Here is a 22,572-nt window from a genome sequence, read left to right as displayed (position 1 = left end):
TTTAGAGAGAGGAAGGGGTGGGCTCAGAATCCGGGTAAGGCGCGAGCGCGGGCCCACAGCAGCGGTGAAACGGAAGTCCCGCTCCAACGGAGCCCGCGTCCGGGGGGTGGGGGGGGAGCTGCAGTCTTCCTCGAGCGATGGCCCGAGGGCTGTGCGCCGCGGGGCCCTCCGACTTGGCTGCCGGGAGCTCAGGGAGCGTCCTCACCTGGTAAGAGGAAGGAGGGGAACTTGGCGCGTGGCTCCGGCCGCGCCGGAGAGCTGGAGCCCACCTTCCGCCCTGCTGCAATGGTTGTTAATGCCTGGGAGCAGCGAAGATTCATTTGTTTTCTTTCCGGATGTTCATCTTAAGCATGGATAATACACCGCCTTCCAGAGTCGTACGGTTTACCTGACCTTTAGAACACCTTTTTTACTTCTAGACATTTGCTGCTTTCAATCTCCGAATTCTGGCAGGCTGCTGGGCATAATATTTAAGACGCGAAACTGTTACTTTGCTGTTTTCCTACTCGGACCGGAAACAACATTCTTTGTTTTTCAGGTGTTGATGTTGAATACACCTTATTAGCATATTAAAATGGCTGTACCCAAAGACACCATCCCTTCCTTGTTGGAATGCCAATGCCAGATCTGTGTGGAAATCCTTTTTGAGCCTGTGACTCTGCCTTGTAACCACACGCTCTGTAAACCATGCTTCGAATCGACTGTCGAAAAGGCAAATTTGTGCTGTCCCTTCTGTCGCCGCCGTGTCTCTTCGTGGGCTCGGTACCGTAACCGAACAAATTCTCTTGTTAATATGGAACTGTGGGAGATAATTCAAAAACACTATCCAAAGGAATGCAAGCTAAGAGCCGCTGGGCAAGAATCAGAGGAAATTGGTGAGTAGAACCCAGCGCGTTTGTTGTCTAAAAACCAAGATCATTTTGAAAGCCAACCGCCACTAATCCATTTTTTAAAGGATAAAACAGAGAACCAGTTACTAAAATTTGTCTAAAATTTTCAGAGGTGTTTGGGTTTTTTTGGCCTCAAAATGTTGATTAAAGACAATGGCAATATTTTGTTCATTGTTATAATGCCTAGCCTGTGTTCACTTGGTGTTTGTTCAATTAAAAATTGAAAAGGAAAACCCCAAACGAAAGGATTGCCCGATAGAGTCTCCAGTCATGTGAAAGTTATATAAATAGTCGCAGAGGAGCCACAATCGCAGTATAGCAACAGCAGAAGTAAGGAAACTACTGGATTCTTGTGTTAATGTCTTTTTCACTTTCAATTACTTTCTCTAACTTGCTTGCCTATACATTGCCATTCATTTAATTCTTAAGTTTGCAGGGAGCCTGAAATAGGTTTCTGTGGTCATCTAGTTCAGCTGTTTTTATTCAGAGGTCCTCCACAGTGTGGACTCTTCCTTATGCCCCAAACTAAACACTTGACTCTAGCAGCTTGATCATTTATGTGCTCAATAAGTAATGCGATGTTTCTTGTTTAGGCTTTGAATGTGATGCTTAATGTTGTGGTGTACTTACCTTTTTTTTTGGAATTCTTTTTACTTACTGTCAATTCAGTTCCGTCACTCAGTCATGTCTGACGCTGTGACCCCATGGACTACAGCATGCCAGGCTTCTCTGTCCATCACCAACTCGTGGAGCTTGCTCAAACTCATATCCATGGAGTCAGTGATGCCATCCAGCCATCTCATCCTCTGTTGTCCTCTTCCCCTGCCTTCAGTCTTTCCCAGCATCAGAGTGTTTTCCATTGAGTCAGTTCTTCTCATCAGGTGGCCAAAGTATTGGAGTTCAGCTTCAGCATCAGTCCTTCCAGTGAATATCCAGGACTGATTTCCTGTAGGATGGATTGGTTGGATCTCCTTGCAGTCCAAGGGATTCTCAAGAGTCTTCTCCAACACCACAGTTCAAAACCATCAGTTCTTCAGCGCTCAGCTTTCTTTATAGTCCAACTTTCACATCTATACCTGACTCCTGGAAAAACCATAGCTTTGACTCTGCAGACCTTTATCAGCAAAGTAATGTCTCTGCTTTTTAATATGCTGTCTAGGTTGGTCATAGTTTTTCTTAATTTGCCATTTTAACCATTTTTAAGTGGACGCGGTAGTGTTAATTACATTCACAATGTTTTGCAACCATCACCACTATGTTTCCAAAACTTTTTCATCACTCCAGACAGACTCTTTAACCATTAAGCTATGACTCCCATTCTTCCCCTCCCCCTTTCCAGAGTTCTCTGTGAATTTGCTTGGTTTTTTTAATTTCTGTGAAGCCGCAGTAAAACACACACACCACTTATTTAGCAGAATTAAACATCATAGACATCATTTACCACAGAATTAGCTCATAAAATGTTCTCATAAACCCCAAAAGATACCAGGACAAATCACCAAAATTAGATCTCCATGGTATAAGCAGAAAGAAGCATCTGGGCTATTTGATGGATCTGAGAACAAAAGAACTTCAGAATAAGCAATAGGTATTCAATGGGAAGGGCTTCCCAGGTGCCTGGGCAGTAAAGAATCCACCTGCCAATGCAGGAGATGCAGGTTTAATCCCTGGATCAGAAAGATCCCCTGGAGAAGGAAATGGCAACCCACTCCAGTGTTCTTGCCTGCGAAATCCCATAGACAGAGGAGCCTGGTGGGCTACAGTCCATGGGGTCCCCCCAAAAATTAGACACAACTTAGTGACTCAACAACAGCAACAAAGATAATATAAGTGTATTCATAAAATATGTGATCTGTGGTGTCTGGCTTCTTTCACTTAGCATAATGTTTCCAAGGTTCATACAAGGTTCTATTATGTATTAGTACTTCATTCCTTTTTAGGGCTGAATAATTTTTATGTATATATTTTTTTCATTCATTCATTGATGAACATTTGGGTAGTTTTCACCTTTTGGCTGTTTGAACGGGTGCTGATATGAATACTCATGTACAAGTATTTGTTTGAATATGTTTTCATTTTTTGTGTATGTAGGAGTGGAGTTGCTGGATCATATGGTAATTCTGTTTAGCCTTCTGAGGAACTGCCAAACTTTTTCACAGATCTGCATCCTTTTACATTCCCTTCACAATGTGTAATGGTTTCAATTTCTGCATATCCTAACCAACACTAGTTCTTTTCTGCTTTTTAAAAAAAAACTTCTATAGCCATCCTAGGAGGTGTTAACTGGTATCTTAGTATGTTTTTTAAATTGTGGTAAAGTATACATTACAAAATTTACCATTTTAACCATTTTTAGATGTTCAGTTCAAGGCATTGAGTACATTCACATAGGTGTGCAAGCATCACCATCATCCCTTTCCAGAACTTTTTCATCTTCAAAAACTGAAACTCTATACCCATTAAACAATAATTCCTCAGTTCCTCTCCACCCAGCCCTTGGCTACCACTGTTACTTCTTGTCTCTGTGATTTAACTACTTTATGTACCTTATATAAGTAGAATCATAGTAGCTATTTGTAGCTTTTTTTGTCCCTTCCCTCCTTCCCTCCCTTTCTCTTTTTCTCCTCTCTTTTTCCCAGTATGGGCAATTTGGCGCCTTCATTAAAATAATCCAAGTATAATTACCTTACAGTGTTATATTAGGTTCACTATTTCACAACAGTGATTCAGTAATTTTACATAGTACAAAATGATCACCACCTTCTTTCACTTAACATAAAGTCAGCCTTTATGTTGTAGCATGTGAATGAATTTCATTTCTTTTTATGGCTAATATTTTATTGTATGTGTTTACTGTGTTTGTTTAACCTTTCATCTGTCAGTGGGTCATTGGGTTACTTCCATCTTTGGCTTCCACCTTTTGGCTATCTTGAATTAACATTTGTGTACAAGTGTCTGTCCCTGCTTTCAACTCTTGAGTATGTATCCGAAAAGAAATTGCTGGATCATGTGGTAATTCTGTGTTTTAATTTTTTGAGGAACTGCTATACTCTTCCATAACAGCTGTACAATCTTAAATAGTCCCCCCAGCAAGGGCAAGAGTTCCTTTCTGTGTCTTTGTTAGCATTTGCTACTTTCTGGTTTTGTTTTTTTTTTTTTTTTGTTTGATGGGGTAGGGGGAAGATGCTGTCTCACTGTGGTTTTGATTTATATTTCCCTAATGACTAGTGATGATGAGCATCTTTTCATGTGCTTGCTGGCCATTTGTATATATCTTTTTTGGAGAACTTTCTGTTATTATTGTGGGATTGCTTTTTAAAAATTCCTTTACTGTTATTTTAATGGTTTCTAGAGAAAGAGCTAAGTATACGTATTTGTGTGCCATTTTGAACCAGAAAACCTCTGGCCTTTTTTAAAATGGAATTCCATATTCCTATAGCTGTTAATAATTGTACACTTATTTTAATTTTGCATTTTATATTAATATGGGTTTAATGGAAGCTCAAAGCTAGCTATAGAATTCTGTAATTGCCTATAATGTAATTTTCTCTCTTGATCTGAAACAGTTGATGACTATCAGCCAGTTCGCTTATTAAGTCAACCTGGGGAATTAAGAAGAGAATATGAAGAGGAAAGAAGCAAGGTAGGTCATAAATGCTCTTGTTTGGAAAAATTTTCTGCTGTGGTTTTGCATACAGTTTTATGTGCCTATATAAATAAGTAATATATACTGAAATGTTAATGATTTTAATATAGTTTATAAAGGCTTCAGTTTTTTTTTTTTAATGTGGACCATTTTTTAAAGTCTTTATTGAAACACAGTATTGTTTCTGTTTTATGTTTTGCTTTTTGGCTGCAAGTCATGTGGGATCTTAGCTTCCTGATCAGGGGCTCAAACCCTCACCTCTGCAAAGTCTTAATCTCTGAACCTCTAGGGACATCCCACAGCTCCAGTTTTTACATGTGTTCAAAATAGTTAAAATTAGCTTTAGTTTATTTATACTTGTTTCGTGCTCTTCCTATGTGATAGTGATCTGTAAGCATTTAAGTGTAAAAGAGACTTTAAATTTTCCTGAAGCTTTAAGCATAAAGGATGGGAAAACAGTGGTAGTTTATGGTGTCTTAAGTTCATTCAGGCTCAAAAACACCATAGACTGGGTGAATGAAGCAACAAACATTGACTTCTCAGTTCTGGATCTGGTGTTGGGCAAGGGTCTGTTTCCTGGCTTCTCAACAGCTGCCTTCTCACTGTGTTCTTACATGGCAAAGAGAGGGAGGGAGAGATGGATCCTCTCTCTTGTGTCTCTTCTTCTAAGGCTACTAGTCCCTTTCATGAGGACTCCACCCTCATGATCCTATTACCTCCTGAAGGCCCCACCTCTAAATGTCACGTTGAGGAGTCAGGGCTTCAGTATATGAATTTTAGAGGCACAAACAATGCTTTTAGATGAGGAAAGCATAAAGGGCTAATTGTGAAGTTGTTTTTCAGTCTTTCAGTCATGTCCGACTCTATAACATCATGGACTGCAGCACACCAGGCTTCCCTGTCCTTCACCATCTTCTGGAGCTTGCTCAAACTCATGTCCATTGAGTCAATGATGCCATCCAACCATCGTCCTCTGTCATCCCCTTCTCCAGCCTTTAATCTTTCACAGCAACAGGGTCTTTTCCAGTGAGTCTGCTCTTTGTATCAGATAGCCAAAGTATTGGAGTTTCAGCTTCAGCATTGATCCTTCCAATATTCAGGGTTGATTTCCTTTAGGATTGACTAGTTTGATCTCCTTGTCGTCCAAGAGACGCTCAAGAGTCTCACCAGCACCACAGTTTAAAAGCATTAATTCTTTGGTGCTCAGTCTACTTTCTTTTTTTTTTTTTCCATTTATTTTTATTAGTTGGAGGCTAATTACTTTACATCATTACAGTAGTTTTTGTCATACATTGAAATGAATTAGCCATGGATTTACATGTATTCCCCATCCCGGTCCCCCCTCCCACCTCCCTCTCCACCCAATCCCTCTGGGTCTTCCCAGTGCACCAGGCCCGAGCACTTGTCTCATGCACCCAACCTGGGCTGGTGATCTGTTTCACCCTAGATAATATACATGTTTCAATGCTGTTCTCTTGAAACATCCCACCCTCGCCTTCTCCCAGAGTCCACAAGTCTGTTCTATACATCTGAGTCTCTTTTTCTGTTTTGCATATAGGGTTCTCGTTACCATCTTTCTAAAGTCCATATATATGTGTTAGTATACTGTAATGGTCTTTATCTTTCTGGCTTACTTCGCTCTGTATAATGGGCTCCAGTTTCATCCATCTCATTAGAACTGATTCAAATGAATTCTTTTTAATGGCTGAGTAATATTCCATGGTGTATATGTACCACAGCTTCCTCATCCATTCGTCTGCTGATGGGCATCTGGGTTGCTTCCATGTCCTGGCTATTATAAACAGTGCTGCAATGAACATTGGGGTGCACGTGTCTCTTTCAGATCTGGTTTCCTTGGTGTGTATGCCCAGAAGTGGGATTGCTGGGTCATATGGCAGTTCTATTTCCAGCTTTTTAAGAAATCTCCACACTGTTTTCCATAGCGGCTGTACTAATTTGCATTCCCACCAACAGTGTAAGAGGGTTCCCTTTTCTCCACACCCTCTCCAGCATTTATTGCTTGTAGTCAGTCTACTTTCTTTGTCAAGTACCTAATTAGGAAAAGAGGGCTCTTTGGATTTCACTAGTACTAGGAGAACCTTAGTACTCCTCCTATCCTGATTAGTCTAGAGCAGTGTTGTCCAATAGAAACATGATGTGGGTTCATACATAGTTTCCTATTAGCCACATTTTTTAAAAAACAATTTTTATAGATATTGTATCTAAAATATTTTATTATGTAGTCAATATAGAAAGTATTGATTATTCTTTTTTTTTTAGAAAGTATTGATTATTCTTATTTGGTCTTCAACTGTGTATTTTGTACTTATACTACATCTCAATTTGGACTAGTCACATTTCAATGGCCACATGTAGCTAGTGGCTACTGTATTAGATCATGTGAGCTCTACAAGAGCTAGTAAATAATCGTAGTAGTTAGTTGTCAGCATGTTGTCTAAACAGTGTCTTTAAGTAAGGGTTTAAGGAATAATTTAATGTTCACAACAATGTAATGAGAACAGGTTTTATTAGGATGATTTGGGGTAGAGGTGAAAAAAACTGTAATTTATTGGAATTCCAGAGATTAGTAGGGACTTCAGGGTTGGTTTTATCCAGAGCTCTAGTTCCGTTTCTTTGCTGACTTCTGTCACCTGGCTTTATCCTCAGGCTAATAGCAAGACCGCTGCACATTTCTGACCTCAGTTGCATATACAGTTATACGCAGAGGAACAAACAGCAGTCTCTTCCAATGGCTTTCCTTTAAGAGCAAGAAAACAACAAATCTTTTCTCCTGTTTCCTTCACTTGAATTGAGTCAAGGACTTACTTTCGAGTCAGGTCCTTTGGATTTCTAAAGTAGTTCTTCTTAACATTATTTCTTTCAAGAAGTATAGTTTAAATGCCCACAAGCATGGTCTTAGGTCCAGAAAGCTGAGTTTGAGCCCCCACTTTTCCACTTACTGAGCTAAGAAAGTTAAATCACTTACTGATCTATTAAAGTTTTTCTGTGTCTTTCCTCATCTGTAGATCATATAATGACCGTTGTTGTTTTTTCAGCAACTACTGCACCCCTGCCCACTGTGTTTGGAGATTCATCCCAACTTCAGGGAGAGACCCTGATTAGTTTAATTCAGTTTTTATCATTCCATTCCCTTGCTAGTGTTTGGTTCAGAAACCTATGCCAAAGTTAGTCAGAACGTGACCTTCTGTTACCTAAGGAAAAATATCCCCTAGGAAGACTTCCAAAACTTTATTATAGTGTAATAGAAACTGTGATAAGGACTGAAACAAGGAGGGATGAGGCTTTGATCAAGGTTTCACTGGACTGACTGGGGAGGCTTCCTAAAGGAGACTTCCTGAACTACTTTACAGGAAATCGCCTCTCCAGATTTGGCCTTCATTTGAGGGATTTTAATTCCTGCCAATTTGTTGTTGTTTCTTTCTTTTTTTTTTACTAATCTTATTAAGAAATATTGCAAGTGTACTCAAAAGTTCAGAGAAGGATTGTACTGTATTAATCATCTTTAAGGTAGAGGCAGAGCGGCGAGCCTGTGAGGAAGAAGAAAACAAAGCCAGTGAAGAATACATTCAGAGATTACTGGCAGAGGAGGAAGCGGAGGAAAAGAGACAGGCAGAAGAAAGGCACAGAGAAATGGAAGAACAACTGAAAAGTGATGCAGAACTGGCAAGAAGACTAAGCCTTGATATTGTAAGTTTCAAGAGAGAACTTTGAAGTATTTCCATTACTGTTGCTTTGTTTTATTTTGAACAGTCTAAAGAGGAAGCGTTCACCATGTTATTTTCATGTTTTGTTTTTTTGCCATGAGGCATGTGGAATCTTAACTCCCCGACCAGGAATCGAATCCATACTCCCTCACTGGAAAGCAAAATCTTAACTACTGGACCATTGGGGAAGTCCACCAAGTATTCTATAAAAAACTTTTATTTTTTATAAGTAAATTCAGTTATGTAGGAAGCTGTTCAGTGGAAAATGAAAACTCCGTTTCCCCCTCCCACTTCTCCACTCCTATTCTTATTCCATTACATCATGCTCTTTCCCCAAAGGTTAGGTTTCTTTCTTATAACTTCTTTTTTTTTTCACCTAAAAATGATACATGAATTATACTGGGTTTTTCTGACCCTTTTTTTTTCTTTTGAATGTAGGTTTAGTTAGTATTTTATGTTCACAAACTTCTCCTTTATCATTTTACATGTAAATGGGAAATGGCATCAGTCAGCATTGCAGAGGTAACAGATGATCCCAATATCTCAGAGGCTTTCAACCACCCACATTTATGACTTGCTCACGATTCATGTCAGCTGATTTGGTGGTGGTCCATGTGAAGAGGGAGTCCTCTTTAGGCCATGCCGTTCTTAATGGAAGAGGAAAGAGAATAAAAGCCAACCATGCAGTGGCTCCTAACGCTTCTGTTTAAACATCATGATAGTTTACATGCCACATTTAATAAAGCAAATCACTTGACTTGGTCCAACATCAAGGGGTAAGGAAGACATTTAGCCGCATAAGAAACTATTTCCTGACTTTTTTCACTTGATATTTCATAAGAGATTTTTCATATTGCTACATATAGTCTATAATTCTTTTGTAATAGTGGTAAAATATTCCATTGTATGGATGCAAATCACTTTTTGAAAGTGAAGCACATTAAATTCTTTTTTGTCCATGCTGAGTGGCTTGTAGGATCTTAGTTACCCAATCAGTGATTGAACCCATGCCCCCTGCGTGGAAGAATGGAGTCTTAAACGCTGGACTACAAGGGAAGTCCATAAATTCTTACATAACATATTAAACCTGGATTTTTTTATCTTGCCATGGTTAAAAATTACTGCCTAGGGGACAATGAATTAAGGGAAGGATGATAGAACATATACTGTAAGACCAAAGGATACAGTGAGACCAGTGATTTGAGAGGACCTGGCAGAATCACTTGAAGTTCTTTTAAAATACAAAATCCTTGGGGATGGGATTTAGGGAATACCACTCCCCTCTGGGGATGTATGTGCAGGTTTGAGAGCCTCTAAAAACAATTCTGCTTTCAAACAACAGATATCTTAAAATATACTTACCAAAGTAAAATATATCCAGAATTGATATTTTCCCCCCATTTTTTGAGAGGCTTGCCATTCGTAATATAACTGAGTTTTACAATGTACACCCTTTTAAAAATTATATTTCCTTTTAAAATTTAAGTGAAATAGCTTCAGAACTTTACACAATTGAGAAATTAAGTAAAAGACATAGACCATCGAACTTCCCTGGCAGTTCAATGGTTATAACTCAGCACTTTCACTGCCATGGCCCTGGGTTCAATCCTTGATTGGGGAACTAAGATCCTGCTAGCTGAGCTGCAAGGCCAAAAAAAAAGACCAATAGAATAACAAATGGGATAGGAAAGAAAATATATCAAAGAAGAAACCCTGGGGTCAACTTTGTCTTTCAAGAATTATTGTTTTAATTCTTGTTTTCACATGGGATTATAAGAGCAGATCTATTGATATTTTAGAATAAAAGTTTGGTGGTTCAAGGCCAAATGTCAACCACCACCAAGTATGTTAATTTTTCCAGTGACATAGTAGGAAACTTATGGGTCTGTAATGAGATAGGAAGTAAATATTCATGCTATTTATTGGTATGCCCTTAAATTCCCAAATTAAATTATTTTACATAAAATAACTTTTATTCCAGGTATAGCCCCAGCTTTTTCAATTTTCCCCTATAGGTTAAAGTAGTTATAAATATATGAAATTATTCATTAGAAAAATATAAAAATGATCAGTTAATGAGATTAGTATCATCATGCTCTTTGTGTTTATCTAAGTAGGGTAATAATGCAATTTACACCAACTTAGATAAAACTTAATCTTGTTTATACTAATTTTTGCATGGTCAGTATTATTTCACAGGCTATATAGAATTTAAGCATAATGAGCATAATTCCTGAAAAATTCTATTGTGGATTCTGAGTTAATTAATAGCTTATTTTATTAAAAAAATTTTTTTATGCTTTTTCTGTTGTCGAAGAACAATTTCTGTGGGGGAAGTGTTTTGGCTTCGTCTTTGAATTCCAGAAAATCTGATCCGGTCACAACCAAATCACAAAAGAAAAGTAAGAACAAACAAACAAACACTGGAGATATTCAGAAGTAAGTGAATATAGACTACTGCTGTATCAAAATCTGGCCCATCAGCTCTGCATGAAAACCCTCCAGATGGTCTGAGATTGATGTAAAATGAAAATAAGAGAGATGCTCACATAGCTTAGATTCCTGGCTAGCATGAAGAGAGATGTGAAGCCTTTTTTTATCTTGACTGCTCAGGATTTCCATGTTGGTCCCATTTTCTCAATCAATCAGTTGGACTCCTTCTTCTCTTGGTTTAGATTCAAATGGAAAAAAAAAAAACAACTAGTCCAGTATAAGGTCATCCTCATTGAAAGAGTTTACAGTTTGGCATCTAGATCTTACCCCACTCTGTTTTTCCCAGTTTATATATTACATTTCTTCCCTACTGTACAAAAAGCATGAGTCAGGTAGTCAACAATGGAGTGAGTTTAGTTGCCCCACTGTGCCCCTCTTAGCAGCAAGATGAGTTGATAAGCTTTCCCAGAGTAATTCGTAGTCGAAGAAGTTTATCAACTACAATCTTGAGTTCAAAAACATGTAAGGGCTTTTGGTTCAACTAGATAAATATGTGCAGGTGATTTACCCCCTTCCAAAATTCATAGAAATTTAGGATTTGAGATGGTGGAAATTTGGGACAGGGAGGTGAAGATTTATGGGGAGAGGACAGTGTTAAAAGAGGTGGTTGCTATTAAGAGAAAAAGCAGACATGTAGCATCAATATTATTAATGTTGATATTATGTAAAGTAGAAATCAAGAGAAAAGCCATTAAAATAGAAAAGCAGGTAAAATTCCACTTAAAAAAAAAAAATAGAAAAGCAGGGATATTTCAAATTGATATATTATTATTCTACATAAAGGATATAGGGGGCTTCCCAGGTGGTGCTGTTGGTGAGAGAACTCGCCAGCCAGTGCACGAGACATAAAAATGGACAGGCTCGATCCCTGGGTCAGGAAGATCCCCTGGAGAAGGAAATAGGAACCCACTCCAGTATTCCTGCCTGAAGAATCCCTTGGACCCAGGAGCCTGAGAGGCTATAGTCCATAGGGTCGCAAAGAGTTGGACATGAGTTTGAGAAGCAACTTAGTATGCACACACATGAAGGATATAACTGTCATTAAATCTTCGTGAATCTAAATATATACATTGAAATATATAAACATAAAAATTTATCAGAAATACAAGATTAAACTGATGCTTAGATAGAGATGTGCTCTTACGCTAACATATTGATAAATCTTTTTTGTCTCTGTAATCGGATAGTTGATACAAATTTGTATGTAATAAAATCTCTAAACCAAAATGGTAAAGAATCTGATCATGGACCATTTTTCAGAGATTAAAAATTTAGAATTTCTGACATTAAAAAGAAACTAGCATATTCCTTCTCCTGATTTAAAATGTCATTTCCATTACTTTTGGAAAGACTACACAGCCTTAGGTTGTTTTGATGCCAGGACCTACCTACTTAGATTCTTTTGAGAATTAAGGAATAATTTAGATTTGACTTTTGCTTCCTTTCCTTCTATTTTTCACTAAATATCAATACTTGGACTTTTAAGTTTTGTTCCAGAGCTAGACCAAAATACCTGAGACAGGGAGATAAAATAACACTTTTTCTGAGAAATCAGCCAAGTAGCAAGCCAGACAACTTTCAGCATAAATAGCTAACCTGGCTTTATTTCGTTGGATGTATGCCACTTGTGTTTCAAAGATTCAAATTTTGGCAAACTTTTTTTTAATATATGTATTTTATTGAAGTGTAATTGACTTCAAACTCTTTTTTCTAAAGGTATTTGTCACCTAAATCTCAACTTGGGTCAACATCACAGTCTGAAGTTGTGCAGGAAGACAGAAAGAACTCCATGTCTAAGGTTTGTGGATGCTAAAGATATTCTTGGCTTGGCAAGTTAATGCCATAGATCGTTCATACTTGTAGTTTCCTAACTTTTTTTTTAAAAAAGTCACTGTAGTAAATGGAATACACCTTCTTAATCAGCTTATTCTCACCTAACTTAGGAGTCAGCAGATTTTTTTCTCTAAAAAGCCAGACAGTAAATATTTTAGGCTTTGTGGCCCAGGTAGTCTCAGTCAACTGTTCAGTGATTTGTTTTCACGTGGAAGCATCCAGAATAAAATGTAAACAAATGAGCTTTTTTTGTTCCAGTAAAACTGTTTACAAGAACAGACACCAAGTTGAATTTTGTCCATTGTGGGGGAGGAGCTAAGATGGCGGAGGAATAGGACGGGGAGACCACTTTCTCCCTACAAATTCATCGAAAGAACATTTGAACGGGGAGCAAACTGCACAAAACAACTTCTGATCGCTAGCAGAGAACATCAGGCGCCCAGAAAAGCAGCCCATTGTCTTCGAAAGGAGGTAGGACAAAATATAAAAGATAAAAGGAATTTTGTCCATGGGCAAAATTTGTAGATCCCTGACCCAGATAATCACGATGGTGTGATCACTCACCTAGAGCCAGACATCCTGGAATGTGAAGTCAAGTGGGCCTTAGGCAGCATCACTACAAACAAAAGCTAGTGGAGGTGATGGAATTCCAGTTGAGCTACTTCAAATCCTGAAAGATGATGCTGTGAAAGTGCTGCACTCAATATGCCAGCAAATTTGGAAAACTCAGCAGTGGCCACAGGACTGGAAAAGGTCTGTTTTCATTTCAATCCCAAAGAAAGGCAGTGCCAAAGAATGCTCGAACTACCACACAGTTGCACTTATCTCACACGCTAGTAAAGTAATGCTCAGGATTCTCCAAGCCAGGTTTCAGCAATATGTGAACCATGAACCTCCTGATGTTCAAGCTGGTTTTAGGAAAGGCAGAGGAACCAGAGATCAAATTGCCAACATCCACTGGGTCATCAAAAAAGCAAGAGAGTTCCAGAAAAACATCTATTTCTGCTTTATTGACTATGCGAAAGCCTTTGACTGTGTGGATCACAATAAACTGTGGAAAATTCTGAAAGAGATGGGAATACCAGACCACCTGACCCACCTCTTGAGAAACCTATATGCAGGTCAGGAAGCAACAGTTAGAGCTGGACATGAAACAACAGACTAGCTCCAAATAGGAAAAGGAGTACGTCAAGGCTGTATATTGTCACCCTGCTTATTTAACTTATATGCAGAGTACATCATGAGAAATGCTGGGCTGGAAGAGGCACAAGCTGGAGTCAAGATTGCCGGGAGAAATATCAATAACCTCAGATATGCAGATGACACCACCCTTATGGCAGAAAGTGAAGAGGAACTAAAAAGCCTCTTGATGAAAGTGAAAGAGAATGAAAAAGTTGGCTTAAAGCTCAACATTCAGAAAACTAAGATCATGGCATCCGGTCCCATTACTTCATGGGAAATAGATGTGGAAACAGTGTTGGACTTTATTTTTTGGGGCTCCAAAATCACTGCAGATGGTGATTGCAGCCATGAAATTAAAAGATGCTTACTCCTTGGAAGGAAAGTTATACCAACCTAGATAGCATATTAAAAAGCAGAGACATTACTTTGCCAACAAAGGTCCGTCTAGTTAAGGCTGCGGTTTTTCCAGTGGTCATGTATGGATGTGAGAGTTGACTGTGAAGAAAGCTGAGCGCCGAAAAATTTATGCTTTTGAACTGTGGTGTTGGAGAAGACTCTTGAGAGTCCCTTGGACTGCAGGGAGGTCCAACCAGTCCATCCTAAAGGAGATCAGTCCTGGGTGTTCATTGGAAGGACTGATGCTGAAGCTGAAACTCCAATACTTTGGCCACCTCATGCGAAGGGTTGACTCATTGGAAAAGACCCTGATGCTGGGAGGGATTGGAGGTGGGAGGAGAAGGGGATGACAGAGGATGAGATGGCTGGATGGCATCACCAACTTGATGGACATGCGTTTGAGTAAGCTCCGGGAGTTGGTGATGAACAGGGAGGCCTGGCGTGCTGCAATTCATGGGGTCGCAAAGAGTCGGACACAACTGAACTGAACTAACTGACCCAGATCATCAGACTCACAAAACTAAATAGGCTACCCCTGGTACCAGCTTCACTTAAAAGATAATAGAATGGGAAATAAAGCATACTAATAGGGCAGCATCAGGCATATCTGTTCAGCAAGAATCCTCACTGTAGAGCTCCTAAGTGATGGCCTGGAAGTCAGACCATGCAGAGGAGTGTAGTCACCACGAAGATTTAGAAGTCCCATGCCCCATAAGAGTCAATTATTTACTGTAACAACTCATGGGTGTAGCTTCCAGAGGTCCTGGTAAAGAACACAGCCAGTCAGAGTTGTAAGTCATTTACCAAAGCCCTGAACTTTGGCTTCCTATAGGGGGTTAAAGATCCCTCCTAGGTTTCCTAGTACAGATGCAGTTCAACAATAAGGGTCATTTTTATCATAAGCTATGAGGCCTAGTAACACAAGTGACATTCTACCTCTATCATATTTGCATGAAAATAGCACTAGAAAAAGTGAGCTGACACCAAGATCAATGTCCTACATAGAAGTTTTGTTAACCAAAGTTTTGTTACTAGGTTCCTAAATTTTTTTCAATTCACGTTGGTGGTTTTATAGTACCTAACACTTAATGGACATTTATGTGCCCCAAATGCACATACATACATTTATGTGCCCAAAATGTATGTATTTTCTTTAATCTTCATCACAACCACCAATTTTGTAAGGTATCCTTGTGTCCAATTATAATTGAGAAAACCGAGACATGCAGAGGCAAGAGAATTGCTCAGAGTCCTATAAAAGTGAAAGTCACTTAGCTATGTCCAACTCTTTGCAACCCGGTGGACTGTACAGTCCATGGAATTCTCCAGGCCAGAATACTGGAGTGGGTAGCCATTCCCTTCTCCAGAGGATTTCCCAACTCAGGGATCTAACCCAGGCCTCCCACATTGCAGGCAGATTCTTTACCAGCTGAGCCATAAAGTTAGTCCCTTAAGTAAAGGTAATAGAGGAAAATTCAAGTCCAGATAGTCTGGCTTATGCTGGGACTAAAGATTGATGGAAGGAGGCACTGAAGGCTGGGATTTTTTTCCCCCATCCTGATATTAATACTCATAGCAAAACGTGGTAGGCAACTTAGAATTTGTCCAACCCAGACTACATTGGTTCACAAGAAATGTTATGAGGAACAATAAATGCAAAGCAAAGTAGGTAAAAGAACAGAGTTAAGATCTTGAACAAGAAATAATTTTTGTCTTGAAGCAAATTCTCACTGAAGCCTTTCTTAAGGCTTTCCCATGGTCAAAACTAATCCTAGATCTTAACTTACCCAAGACCTGTAAGTGAGAAGAATTATACTGCCTAAAGCCAGGGTTCTTAACCTAAGGTCTGTGGGTAGAATCCATAGAGTAAATAAGAACCTGGATAAAAGAAAAGGTTTATCTTCTGCCTGACCTCTCATTTTAGTTGCCTTTAGTCATGAATATAAGCAGCAAACCATAATACTGTCAACAGTACCTGTGTCTTTGTCACCAATAACATATTACATTTGTTGCAGATCTCTTGAAACATTATTTATACTCATCCCTCCTTCAGTGTTACAAATTACTAGACTTGTCACTGGATCTTATTAATGTATTAATGATACACATTATTGTTAAGATCTTAATAATTGTGTTGTAATATAAATTGATCCCTATGTATTTACTTTTATGTTTTAAAATAGTATTCTCAGAAGAGATCTGTCAGCTTCACAAAAATGCCAAAAGGAGGAGGGTTTGTGACACAAAAAGGGATTAAAAGTCCCTGGGTTGGCGGAAGTTTATAAGATGAGAGGTCAAGTCATGGTGCCAGCTCCTGGCCATACATAAAACTGGCTTGTGGGTTTTGAGCTGTAGGTTTTCATGGGAGGGAAAATGAAGAAATACCTTAAGTTGGCACACAGAATAAAAATACTATTAAGAACTCATATATCTTAGTAGTAATAAGCAGGTAATTATAGTATACAGTGACAACTCAGTTTTGGTGTCAGTGTAATAAGACTTATATGTTATAACTTGATGGTTTCTCTTAGTTCATTCAATCTTTTTCTGTTTTCTACAGGAAACTGATGACAACAGTGATGTGAAGAGCCCTACATGGCAAGACACAGACATTGAGGAAGATATGCCAACGCTTTCTCCTCAAACATGCCTTCCTATTCAGGAACAAGGTGCAAAATCTTCAGTGGAGTCACCTATGCCTCAGTTATGTACCAGTGGTGGAGAATGGTGCCTTGAAGGAAAAGTTGAAACAGGACCAAGCAATCGTGAAAAAGGGTTATGTGTCATAAATCATGAGGAACCTAAAGCCAGATTTCCCTACTCTGGAGATGCTGCCACTAAGCCTTATGGTGAAACAGAGAGTGGGTGTACTGTATCAGATATGACACAGTTCATTAGAAACAACACGGTTGAGACAGAAAATGAAGAGTCTCACCTACCGATCAATCAAGATACCTCCAAAAGAAGAAACCTAGAACCTCTGTCTGAAGCAATCAGAGAGCCATGCTTTTCTGCAAAAAGAAGAAAAATGTTCCCCAAAGCCTCCTCAGACCAAGAGAAAACAGAAATCAGCTTTACCCAAAAACTGATAGATTTGGAACATCTACTTTTTGAGAGACATGTGCAAGAAAAGCAGGACAGGTTACTAGCATTACAACTTCAAAAAGAGGTGGATCAAGAGCAAATGAGGCCAGACAGGCAAAAAGGATCCCCAGATGGGTATCAGTTACGGACTGTGTCCTCACCTCCAGACAAATTACTCAGTGGACAGAGAAAGAATTCCAGAGACAGAAACTCCAAAAGACAAACCGAGCTAAAGCAGCCAAAACCTCGGACAGACTCAAAAAATGAAAATCAGCAACCTTTTAAGATCCAGTTGAAATGCTCGGTTAATGGAAGAAAGATAGCAGATTCTACTAGAGATAATTGTAAGGTACCTAAAACTGTTCATTCCCTACAGCCTAGTAAGTCACAGAAGAGTATTTTTCAGATGTTTCAGAGATTCACAAAGTAATGCTTGAGTAAGAAGAGTATTTTATAATCCAGTAAGGCTGGGTTGTGAAGCTTTCTATCATAGGTTCTTTATAAATTTTTCATTAGCTCTGCTCTGTGGACACACTCATTGTCTCTAACTAAAGAACCATGTGATTATGAAAGGAGGAATATACAAACGTGTTTCTGCTGGACTCAGTTGTAAGCAAGAGTCCCACTCCTTTCCTTTTTCTTTTTTTTCTTTTTTCCTTTCCTTTTTCAATAACTGTGATGTACTAAGTATAGGTTGACAGTCTTTATGGATATAAAATTGCATTTGCCAACTCCCAGGAAATCTTCAGATCCGTGCATTTCCCCAAAATGCATATATGGCCTTTGAGCCCCTTTTTGTCCTGACTAGTAATCAAAGCAACATTAATACCAAGTAGCTGAGGGATCCAGGCAGGGTTTAAAAGCTGTTTTCTTGCAGCTTTCCCATATATTTGCAGAGCATTTGACATAGGTCTTCCATAACACTAATATCCATCTCTGCTTTAATTACTTTAAGTATTACAGTATTTTCTTTGACTTAAAATGGGTTGGGGTCAGTGTGAAATCAGAAAAATCAGGGTTTTCTGGAAAATTGGGACTTAGTTGACAAAGGAAACCAGACTCGATGCAAAGGAGCTTGTCTTGGGATGAGGCTGAGGTGGGTAGATGGACAGTGAGGGATGATCAGATGGCTGAATCTAGAATGGAATAGCAGGTGTAGTCTGACAGAGTGTTCTTCCTCGTCCTTTCTTTGCTGAATGACACAAGAAACATTCAGACTTTATAGTTTTACACACCATACTATCTAATCGACTATTCCAGAGGAAAAAATGGAAAGTTATGTCACAGTATCCTATATCGTAGAACCTGACTAACCATGTGTTTATTTCCTTAGGTTATCAAACTGACTTATTTTGTGTTTATGGACAAAAATAGAAAGTATGATACTTGGGTTTTGCCCTGTCTTACCCCCGAAAGTTAAATAGGAAGGAAGCAATTTCATTTTATGAAATATAATTTAGATATCTTTTGTTTCAGTAGTTTCAGTAGTATGAACAGCTTTGAGCAAATAACAGATTTAACAGCATTTCTGATGGATGTCTAGTTAACCATCCTATTAAGGTAATAACATAATAAAATGTCCTAGAGTTAATAATTGTAGCTTAAATTTATCAGTGCTTTTGGACATTTTTTTTTTCCTCCAAATTTTGTAACCAGAATTCTGTAATCTGCATAATGATGGCATCTCCTTCAATATTGATTAATTATGGGTAGAATCCCATAATTAGTTTGCCCTTTCTCAAAAATGATTGTCTCCTGAGTAATGATTGTGCTGAAATGAAGTGTACTTAGAAACTAACCAAATTTGTCTAAAGTAAACTAAAATATTTTCATCAAACCAATATTTTTTTAAGACCAATTTTGCTTTACAAGGGATTCCTCAAATAAAAGTTACGCAGTTAAATCTTCCTGGAATAGTCCATGACCGAAAAGGGAGAAAAATTGTATAATGTATTTAGGATTTACACATACAACCACTTATTTGTCTGTGAAAAGTCTTCCTGACTAAAATTGGCTTTAACACAAATTTTAACTTCTTAGTCTTTCTGATACTCCTACCATGTATGCATCTTTGTGAGAAACTAATAAATATTTTGTGTCGTTAGAATGTGTTGATACTTTTCCTTCCATTTTTATGGAAGGGATATGAGAGTGTTTAATTTCTCAAGGAGTGCTAGAACTGTGCAGAGGCTGAGAATCTGAAAATTAATTGTTAAAAATTAAAATAGACTATATGTTTTATCACAGTTAAAGATTAAAACATGAAAATAAGTTCTGTGTAAAAATTACCATAAAGGAAAATTGGAAGACATGGAAGACTAGGGAAAAAGTAGATACAGTTCACCATGAAAAGCTAAAGTGTCTGCCAATACATTAAGAAAAAGACTAACACCTCAAAAGAAAAATTAGAAAAGTTGATGTTCCCAAGAAACAGTTCCCAGGAAAGGAAATATAAATGGCTCTTGAATAAGTTTTAAAGCCCTGGGGAGGTAACCTTGGCAATTTGCCTCTAGTGATTTCTTACTGTTTTTACATATATGTAGAATAGCATGCACAAAAGATTTTTGTAGGGTATTGTTTGTAATAACAAGTTAGAAACAACCTTAAGCATATCGAGACAATAAATGATGGTAAAATGGAATACTGTACAGCAGTTAAACAAAAAAACCCACTTTACTGATACGAAAAGCACTATAAGATATAAACAAAAAAATACAAGTGTAGAATAGTGTGCAATTTATCCAAAGAAGAGAAATATATATCTACGTAAGAGAGAGAAAAACAGTATTGCCAGCAGGGAGAGAAACGGTTCCTGGGAGACAGAAGTAGAAGAATGAGTTTATGTTTTTATACTTTTTGAATTTTCAATCATGTTGACTGTATCATCTAATCAAAACTTAAATGTTCCTAAAATATTATAAGATTAAGGATATGTATGCATCTAAGCCTATACCACTCTAGACAGTCCTTTTTGCCTTTAAATTCTAAGAATCATAATTTAGGAAGATTTTTCATTGTGAAAAAAAAGTGAGTTTTTGCAAATAGCATTGTGAATGAATATGTTTAGCTTTAGTGTACTATTTTTAAATTATCTGACAAGCAAAGCTTATGCTTTTCAGGTAGCAGTGCTGTAGACCTGCAGTCCTGCTGAAGACAATGAGAAGAGCCAGATAAAAGTATAAAATTTTCTACTTAAAAACATCAGAAAGCTACTGAAACAATGAGGACTAATTTAGGGGCTGAGATTCTCGGGAGGGGAGGTGTGAGAGGTGAACTGATGTTTGCAGCCCCTCTTCCACTGCAACGTGCCTATTCTGAACGCAGAGTGAGAATGAGGACTTTGGCTGGTGAACAGGTCTGCTCTACTGGCAGAGCTCTAGGCCAGCTCACGAAGCTGGAGTGTTTAGAGACTTGCAGGTCATAAGACACAAGTTCCACCTTCTCATCAAGATAACTAGTTTTGAAACTGTAGAGCGGAGGCTAAAAGGCTGAAAACCTCTGAAAAGCAGAGAGGAGTTGTCATCAGGCTCACACTGCAGATGAGATAAGAACAGAATTCAGGACCTACCAGGGGAAGGAAGCTTGTTGAACACACCAGAAGCCTCAGCTGAAAGCCCCCCAGCACAGAAGTCTGCAAACTAAATCCCAGAAGCCAAATCTGCACTCTGCGATACTTGTAGAACATGCGAATGGCTTTAAACAGACTCTTAGAGGGACTTATCTGGTGGTTCAGAGGCTAAGACTCCATGTTCCCAATGCAGGGCACCTGGGTTTGATCCCTGGTCGGGACTAGAGCCTGCATGCTGCAACTAAGAGTTCACATACCACAACTGAAAGATCTCACATGCGGAAACAAAGTTCCAAGAACCCGTGTGCTATAACCAAGACCTTGCCTAGCCACATAAAGAAAAATAAATATTTAAACTAAGTAGCTCTTAGGTTCCTTAGTTCACATATAAGGAACAGATCTGTGGGAGTAGTAATTTGTGCATCAGTTTTGGACCACCAAGGGACATGTGCAGGAGGGAAGAAAATAATGCCCTCCTTAACTTGGTCTCTACCTGTATGACCTTAGGTGAGCTACTTAATCTCTCTTAATTTGTAAACAGGAATCAGTGTAACCAAGAGTTGCTATGGAGAGTTAAGGGAAGTAATAGAGCAACTGGCACAGGCCCTGACTCAACAAAGAACCTTAAATGATAGTGTCTCTCCTGGCTTTCCTCCAGTCTCACTACCCCATCTGATCCCACTTTTGGGAGGGTCACATCCAGTGACTCCGTGTACCGTAAGTGCCCGTGTATATCATCCCATAAAGTGCAGTTGCCTTCTGTCTAGTGAGCACTACGCACCTCTCCCCTACCGGATATATTTTTAGCTCTGTGTCACAAGAGATCCCTGACCGTGAGTTTCCCTGTGTTACAGTTCCCAGATCACAAGTGACTTCAGCCTCAGAGGAAACTATTCCTCAAATATCTTGTGGCTTCTTCAAATTCCTCTACAAGTTCTATACATTTGGTATGCATAAAGGTGTGTAAAACAAACTGCAACTGGGAGGTGAGCGTCTACTGTATGTTTACCCATATCTTGATTCCTGTGTAAAGATCTTAATAAATAATCATTACTTTAAATTTTGTCTTTTTTTTTAACCCTTCAATGTAAGTTGCCTTGTGGCAGGACTTGGACCAACATGGACCCTGAACTCAACTGAGAGGACCCTTCCTTCTCTTACTTTACATTTCTCTTCAACTTGGCTTTTGTGGTCCCAGGCTGCTGCATTTAGGCTCTGTCAGTGATACTAGTTCAGTCCAGGTTTTCACTCAGTTAGGGATCATAAATTGAGTTTATCCACTGTATCATTCCTCTTCATCTCTTAAAACCCATAAAAGGTTTGGGTGTCTTTTTTACTGCAGGATTAGAATCCCACTTTCTGGTTAGTTTATACTAGACAGAGATATAGGTTATACTGGGTTTATGAATCACAATTCACTGAAGAAGAAAACTAATAGGTATTTGAACAGCGTATGCAGTATAGAAAAATGGTTAGACAGGTGTTGGAACAAAAGGGAACACAGATAACCCAAAAATGATCACTGTGAAGTGACTACCACCCTCAAAGCTGGGAAACACATGGGAAGGATTCTGGTTACTAGAATGTAGGTGCTCAGGATGTGCGGGAAAGTGAATCCTGCAGATGTGGTGTTCAGATTTTTGAGAAACACCTCCCAGCTACTGCTGGGGCTCTGAAAGGGTTCTAGAGGAGTTGAAGGCATTTGGAAGCTGGGATCAACTGCCAACACTGAGAGGAGCCGCAAAGAAATGTCCC

At 38.8% G+C, this 22,572-nt stretch overlaps 1 protein-coding gene across 5 annotated transcripts; it reads left to right on the top strand.

Moving 5' to 3' along the window:
- Window positions 1-8: 8 nt before the first annotated feature.
- Window positions 9-21,877, top strand: RNF168 (ring finger protein 168). 5 transcript variants are annotated; one of them, XM_070466176.1, is made up of 8 exons: window positions 9-208; window positions 539-875; window positions 4,457-4,537; window positions 8,069-8,244; window positions 10,579-10,700; window positions 12,471-12,552; window positions 16,726-17,593; window positions 21,672-21,877. In XM_070466176.1, the coding sequence occupies exons 2-8, from the start codon at window positions 575-577 to the stop codon at window positions 21,782-21,784; spliced, it is 1,743 nt and encodes a 580-aa protein (XP_070322277.1). In that variant the 5' UTR covers window positions 9-208; window positions 539-574; the 3' UTR covers window positions 21,785-21,877. The 5 variants fall into 5 exon arrangements, with proteins under 5 accessions (XP_070322277.1, XP_070322280.1, XP_070322279.1 ...); XM_070466179.1 differs by having other exon boundaries at window positions 9-875; window positions 16,726-17,598; XM_070466178.1 differs by lacking the exon at window positions 21,672-21,877 and adding an exon at window positions 20,369-21,177 and having other exon boundaries at window positions 9-875.
- Window positions 21,878-22,572: the final 695 nt, after the last annotated feature.

This window comes from Odocoileus virginianus, chromosome 4 (genome assembly GCF_023699985.2).
Source record: "Odocoileus virginianus isolate 20LAN1187 ecotype Illinois chromosome 4, Ovbor_1.2, whole genome shotgun sequence".
NCBI lineage: Eukaryota > Metazoa > Chordata > Mammalia > Artiodactyla > Cervidae > Odocoileus > Odocoileus virginianus.
This window is presented reverse-complemented; position numbering and strand designations above follow the sequence as displayed.